Source organism: Curcuma longa, chromosome 4 (genome assembly GCF_044706935.1).
Source record: "Curcuma longa cultivar G26 ecotype Majalengka, Jawa Barat chromosome 4, ITB_CL_G26_1.1, whole genome shotgun sequence".
In the NCBI taxonomy this organism is placed as follows: Eukaryota; Viridiplantae; Streptophyta; class Magnoliopsida; order Zingiberales; family Zingiberaceae; genus Curcuma; species Curcuma longa.
The window spans coordinates 3,318,234-3,325,760 of record NC_133864.1 but is presented as its reverse complement, the minus strand read 5'-3'; the positions used below and the strand labels follow the sequence as shown (position 1 = coordinate 3,325,760).

General features: G+C 39.0%; 1 protein-coding gene across 1 annotated transcript; it reads right to left on the bottom strand.

The window, feature by feature from the left end:
- Nucleotides 1-462: 462 nt before the first annotated feature.
- Nucleotides 463-4,023, bottom strand: LOC141828620 (disease resistance protein At4g27190-like). Its single transcript, XM_074716073.1, has 2 exons — nt 770-4,023; nt 463-596 (listed from the first exon to the last, which is right to left on the bottom strand). The coding sequence occupies exons 1-2, from the start codon at nt 4,021-4,023 to the stop codon at nt 572-574; spliced, it is 3,279 nt and encodes a 1,092-aa protein (XP_074572174.1). The 3' UTR covers nt 463-571.
- Between the last annotated feature and the right edge of the window lie 3,504 nt (nt 4,024-7,527).

The window sequence follows — 7,527 nt, the reverse complement described above, 5'->3', positions numbered from 1 at the left end:
GCCCTTGCAACGTATGAGCCATACAAATCATAATTATGCATGGGCCGTGTGGAAATAGGCCACGAATCCATGCTCTCGCAACCCATGCCCTTAGGGCTCAATAGTCCTAGGGTTCAGGTGACCAGTCATATAAAATGGAACTAAGCTGACAACAGTACAAGGAGCTAAGTTAAGTTGGCAATGGTAGGCAGAGGCTTTGTCAGACAATTCCGACCCCTCTGACACGTGTTACTTCACGCAGGTTAGTCACATCCACATCAGTAACCAGTGAGAAGGCATATCTTGGACGCATCTATTTACATGAAACTTGATCAAAAACAAGCCCAAAGTGGAACAAACAAGAGAAATATCTTACAATCATTGCTACATGAAGCATGAAGCATAAAATGGAAAGAACAAGAGAAATACATTACAATTATTGTTGAATTGTTCGATTAGATAATGTCTTCTAGATCACACCCACCCAATTTAAAAACACAAATCTAGAGATTTAAATGGCTCCTGAATCTTGTAAGAGAGCAAGCAGAATCATCACACCTCACAAAAAGAATCCATCCTTCAAAGTTGGAGCCTACTTGACTTCATTGATGGATTGACTGCATCAAGTTACAGACATCAGTTTGATGGAACAATAATTCAAAGTTCATTAAGGGTCAAAACTAGATCTTGATACTGAATAGCTTTCATTTGTTTTCAGGTTCTATCATATTGAAATGGCAAAAATGATTAGTAGAATGTTCAAGTAAAACAATGACTCGGAGGCTCTTACATGATGTCAAAGCGTGACTTGGTTGTATCATCTTCCCATTTTAATGTTTCGAACCAGTTGACATCGTCAAGTCTTACAACGTGCACCTTCTCCAGCTTTTGTGCGCTCTCATGTCCAATGGGCAGTCTTGCTAGGTTCGAACAGTCACCGAGGTGGATGTACTCCAATGATGGCCAATCCAAGGTTTTTGCCGGTTCTCCTTCGAAGAAACATCTTAGCCTGGGCAATTTGATGAATAGCAGTTGCTTGAGCATGGGGAAAGCCTCCTTCTTCAAATCACAGCCTTCTTCGTCAGCGATGATAGTCTCAATGGAGCTGTTATTTTTTATCTCCAATCTTTCTAGGCTTTGAAGCTCATTTGCAATGCTTGGCAAGAAAATATGTTTGAGGCATGGGCATCCCATTATCTGTAGTTGCTTCAGTTTCTTAAAAGTTTCAGATGGTAGTAACCGTGAATGAGTTGCGCCCAATGTCTGCGAGAACAGATACGATAACTTTTTACAATTAACAACTTCAAAAGTAATGAGGTTATGCAAGCTTCCAGGAGGAACAACTCCAGTGCAGAAACTGATTACATCTGACATCTGAGATAGTCGTATCATTTGCAAGTTCGGAAAGATAACAGAATCATGCCCAAGCCCTTCGAAATTTAGCAGTACATGTGGCCCGGGACATCCATCAAGAAGAAGCTCTACTAGACTTCGATGCACTCTCCGAAGCAAGTCTTGTGGCAAAATGTCAACAATGTTTCTGCACCTTCTTATTTCAAGTGTTCTTAATTTTCCAAGTGAATGAGCAGGAAGCTGGCCATGACAAACCTGTTCCAGCTTCTCCATGTCCAAAAGGGTTAGTTTCATGAGCTCGCCAAATGCATTCGATGGAGTATCATCAGCTGACCGTAGAAGACATTGGATTTGATGGCAGTTCACAATGAGCAAAGACTTCAGAGTGGCAAAGCAAGATGTGTTCTCTAAGTGTATCAGATCTGTGAAATTCCACTGGCAATTATCAAGCCTCAACTCTTCGGCTCTCCTCAGAAAAGGCTTACCCCAACTGATTACTGACTGATTTGCTTGCTTTATAAAAAAATTTCTCTGGTATTCCGAAGCCAGTGAAAACCAATCTGGCTCATTATATATAATGAAGTGGCGCAAGACTTTGTAAGCATCGCCAGGAATAATTTGTTCAGAAAAATCTCGAGCATACTTGACATACAACTCAACCCTGACCAAGCTTTTCAAAGATGCAACCTCAACTAGTAGTGCTTCAGTCACATTGTAGCCTCTCAGGTAAAATTCTTCCAGTTGAGTTAACTTTGGTATCAAATTTCTGGGTATCTGCAGCAATGTGCAATTCGACAAGTCCAAAAGCTTTAGCTTAACCAAACCATATACAGTTTCCGGTAATGCACTAATTCCTCTGCATCCCTGCAAGGCAAGTATTATGAGTGTCTTTAGTTCCCCGACAACATTTATATCGTTCAGCCGTTTACATTTGTCTAAACGGAGAGTTCCTAGACATTTTAAGCATGCCAATGACGAAGGCAAAGAAGTAATGTCCGTATCACTTAAATCAAGAACATTTAGTGTGACCATGTTTTCAAAGAAATTGGTTGGCAAAGTAGTAATTGGGTTCATATTCAGCAACAACAGAACTAGGTTGGAGCAATCTGGTTTTTCAGGAATTTCTTGCAAGTCATTGTCCCAGAGTGAAATTCTCTTCCAAGCTGCTAAGTTCTCGCGCTCGGGCCAATCTCTCAGGTGAAGGCCAGCTTTAACAAGGAAATGGTTGTTGTCCTTGGAGCCAATATATATAGCTACATCTCGCACCACATCATGAAGCTTCACACACCCGGCTTTCTTACTATCAAGCACTAAACATGAAAGTTTCAGTTTCTGGAGCAAAAAATGCACTCTGCCACGTACTTCCTCTAATGTGGAGAGATTCCTCAATAAATTCTCTCCCACTGCATATTGAGTTACTTCATCCTCACTGATGTCATAGTCCTCGCGGAACAAACAGCAGTAGAGAAACAGTTGTTTTAGTTCAGCAGTCTTCAGGTTTTGATAACTTAGTTCTATTGGTTTGAACAATTTTTCCTCTACCCCTTCCATGTTTAAAGGAACGGATTGCTTGAGTTGGGACAAGGCATCTTCCCAAGAACTTGAGTCCTCGTAAGATCGTAATGCCCTTCCCACCACAGCAAGTGCCAGCGGCAAACCACTACATTCTCGTGCTACCTTTCTTGCAACTGGTTCTATGCCATCAGACTCAGCAACTTGTCCTGCCCTCATTTTGAAAAGTTGCCATGAATCTTCTTCGGACAAGGTGGCAACTTCCACTGAAACATCAGCTTCCATTACATTGCATGTTTCAACTTTGCGGGAGGTAAATAACACTTTACAACCCTTGTGTTCTTGGTATGGAATCCCAATTTCCTTAACCAGCTCCAACCGTTCCCAAACATCATCCAGCATTATCAAAACTTTCTTCTCCTGCTTCAACCTAGTGGCCAACATCTTATTTGAGGATTCACGCATGCCCAGCGCATCAGCAATGTTACGTCGGATCTGAGCTATGTTTGGATTATGTGACACAACCACCACATCTATTACCACATCAAACGTTTCTGTTTCCTTCATCTTTCTGCCTATTTCTTCCATCAATGTACTCTTGCCTACACCAGCCATGCCATATATTCCAATCAGATTCACTGTATCATCATTCAGTCCATCGATAACCTTTTGCATTGCCTCTTTGGTGGCACCAAAGCTCACAAAGTCTCCGCTTGATGGATGATTAAGAGTTGATGGATCAGGAGCATGAGAAAAAGTTTGGAAATTCTTTCTATCTAGTAATTCTGATGCTTCGACTCTTTTCCTGGTTGCTTCCCTTCCAACCTTATAACGAGGCACCAAACTAGGGGTGTAGCATTTCTCATCCCTTACTATCCTGTTGAAGTTGTTCTCGATATTATCAAACTTTCCCTCCAGTTCAAGCACATTGTCTAGCCACAAGTTTACTTCTTCACTGATAATTTCATTATTCCTTTCAGCTGCCTCCACTTTTTGTTGTGTGTCATCCCTGATGGCCTTTAAAAGCTTCAACTGTTCTTCGAGTTCCTCAAATTTCTTTTTGTAATATATAAAATAACATGCGTGTGTCTTTATTTTTTCCCAAAAATACTTCACAATCGCATTCCCAATTTCTGATTCCATTCCTCCACAAATGTTACTGAAACAAGGAACAATCATAATCTGCACAAGAAGTAAATTTACAGGGTCTATTTGGTAGTTCAGAAATCAAAAAACAAAAATACAAAATTACAGTGCTTGCTGCAAATCCAAACCCAGGTATAAAGAAAAGAGGTAAGATAAAGAAAAACAAATTGGCCATCAAACAATGCAAAGTTAAAGAACCGAAACTTTCATGGCTTTCACATAAGAATCCTTTAGGTTTCGCTCTGTTCTTGATGGTTCCAAAATGTGAAATTTCGCATCCAACTATGAGAAAACGAAACAAATACTTGACTATGCCAGTTAACGAAGATCAAGTTTCATCTCTTTTCATATTAAAATTTCCCAACCACATCGCCAGTTAACAAGTGAGTATATACATCATAATTTAACCACACCGATTGCACATAGATCACTTGAAAAAGCAACAAACGTCGAAAGAGAAGTTGAAGAGCGTACCTCGGCAATGCTAATTATGGTGAGCGAGTTGAAATCAGGAAAAAAAAAGACGAAACAAACAAGATGATGAAACAAGACAAGGACAACGGCATCTGATACTTGTCGTTCATTTTCACGTTTCCCTCTTCATTAAGTATTCGGCATTTTTGTAAAGAGCGCATCCAATTTTTAAAATTTTATCATCTTGATTATTTGATGAAAGACTTTCATATTTAATATTGATGATCATAAAGAATTTAATTTTTTTAAAAAAATTTTATGTCATTATATTTATAATGGTTCCATAAATTTATTCATATTTTTATTTTTTTTATTTTAAAATTTTAATAAAAATTTTAAAAAATACAAAAGGTTTATAAGAAATTTTTAAAAAATATTTTAAAAATACTTTTTTATTTTTTTAATATCTAATAGTGCACTGCTTTGGTGAAAGCATTGCTATCTTGGTATTGCTTTGGTCAAAGTATCACCACTTTGATGTTACTTTTGTCAAAAACATCGTCATCTTGGTGCTATTTTAATAAAAGCATCACCACTTATTTTAGAATTTCCAAAGCATTTAAGTCAGCTAAATAAAAAGACTAAATTTTTTAAATAAATTTTCTAAACGGATAGAGATCATAAATCAAGACTTTTTTTTAACATAGTGAGACTTAGGAGAGTTTATTGGATAAAGTTTGAACTAAAACTAACTTATTTAGGTGCATCAATAAATTTTGATCTAAATTCATTCATGGCTTAGACGTTCCTGAAATCTTAAAATTTTAGCATGGACAAAATCAAGAGAGTGTAGTTATTATTGTTGTCCTAAAGTAACTAAGAGATGTTTAAATCCAGGTATACTATGTCAAAAGTAAAGGCAATTGAATTTTTAAAATAATTTTTATAAACTAAGAGCGGTCAGAAACCCAGAGTTTTTTTTAGCATAATGAGATTAAGGAGAGTAAAAAGTGTCAGACAATTTTATTGCTAGAGATACAAGGAATGTAGTCTGAATTGAAATTACAAATCAAATAAGACTTATCTATTAAGCGACCTGAACTTATAATCTCAAGTTGTCAGCCTTGAAGGCTAGACCGAGCTATTGGATTGTCCGCGCACGAGTGGGACTTCTCTGGCCACAATCAAGTTCTCCCGAGTACCGCGAGGTCTGCTACTTCGATGTTTCCCAATTCTAAGTGGGAAGTCGATCGAGTACCCTGAGTGCTGAGTCAACAGAGTATTTTGAGTACTCCGAGTGTTGGGGTGTTGGGTCGCTGCTGATTCTGTGTTAGGAGTGCCCATCGACTCTTGATTGGATCATTGAACATCGAGTACTTAGAAGTTTCCTGAGACGTTTGAGATTCCCGAGTGCTCCTGTCGAATGAAGAGCGTTACTAAGTCAGAGAAGCTGCGTGCCCGACTCGTGACGGTTACACTGAGTGCCAAGTGCTTGAGAGGAGATGCCTAGTGAAGTTCATAGCTGAGTCGGGAGTGAGATAGCCCGATTGTCCGAATCGGGAAGAAGCGATGCTAAGGCCTATGTATGATATAATGTCCTTAAAATAGATTCATCCCACCTCTAGCGGTGCTTCGAGGTTATCGTGGGTTGTTTATTTTCTAGGATCCAATGACAAATCGTGATCACAGCCAAACACTGGGGGTCATGGCGAACTGAATTCGTACCAAATTGCTATCACAGGTGGATTTGCCTAGCGGATGAATGATCGAGTAATGACTATTCAACGCTCGAGTTAAATGATAGCCACTAACCATCAATGGTCGACTATTACTGTGAGGTTATAGAATTGTCATTAACTTTTTATTAATGCTTTCGTTACCCTCATGAGCATATAGAAAAAGAATATTCAATTGGCAAAATATTGGTTGCTCGCACACGAGTGGGACTTCTCTGATCACAGTCAAGTTCTTCCAAGTACCACGAGGTTCACTACTTTATTTTTCCCAAGTCTGAGTGGGAAGTCGGTCGAGTACCCTGAGTACTGAGTCAATAGAGTATTTTGAGTACTCTAAGTGTTGGGATGTTAGGTCGCCAAGTCTGAGTCAGGAGAGTCCGCCGACTCTTGAGTGGATTGCTGAACATCGAGTACTTAGAAGTTTCTTGAGGCGTTCAAGATTCTCGAGTGCTCCGTCGAATGGAGAGTGTAACTAAGTCAGGGAAGCCGCGTGCCCAACTCTTGATTGTCTAGGTGCTTAGTAGAGTATTTTTGAGTACTCTGAGCACTTAGTGCTCGGGTCGAAGTCTAGGTGCTTAGGAGAAGATGCCCAGTGGATGTCACAACTGAGTTGGGAGTGAGATCGTCCCATTGCTTCTCGCGGGTTTTCATAACCCTGCTGCGCAAAAACGAGATATGCATTTGAAATGGATGACCGAGTTATTACATATATCATGATTGATACAGAAATGGATCGAGTCATCCCTTCCTTTACCCAAGAAAAAGCATTTTTATTTTGCATGTCCAATCATTAATTTCAGAGTTTCTACAATAAATTAGATAGGGAGGCCTATGTACGATGTAGTGTCCTTAAAATAGATTCATCTACAATAAATTAGATAGGGAGGCCTATGTACGATGTAGTGTCCTTAAAATAGATTCATCCCACCTCTAGCGGTGCTTCAAGGTTGGTGGGTTGTCTATTTCTCATGATCTTGGATTTGCCTAGCGGATGAATGATCAAGTAATGACTATTCAACACGTGGGTTAGGCAAAATATTAGGTTCCATTTGTGTAAATTTTATCTCGATCAATCCGACATAATCCGATATTCGACATGCACAGTTCATTCTCATACACAAGTTAACTTGGTTGAGCGCAATACGAACCTTTGTGCTTCCACACGTGAGAGAGAGTCTTTCCTCATACATATGTTCACAAGATCAATGCATGCGCTATATTATAAACCAACCATCTAGCCATAAAACTCTCAATGTGGGACTAAAGTCTTATTCATAATGGAGTCTCTTCCTTCCATCCACATTTTTCCATTCACATTTCTAACAAAAAGAACCTATTAAATTTGCTTTGAACTAAAATTGACTTATTTAGATCCATTAATGAGTTT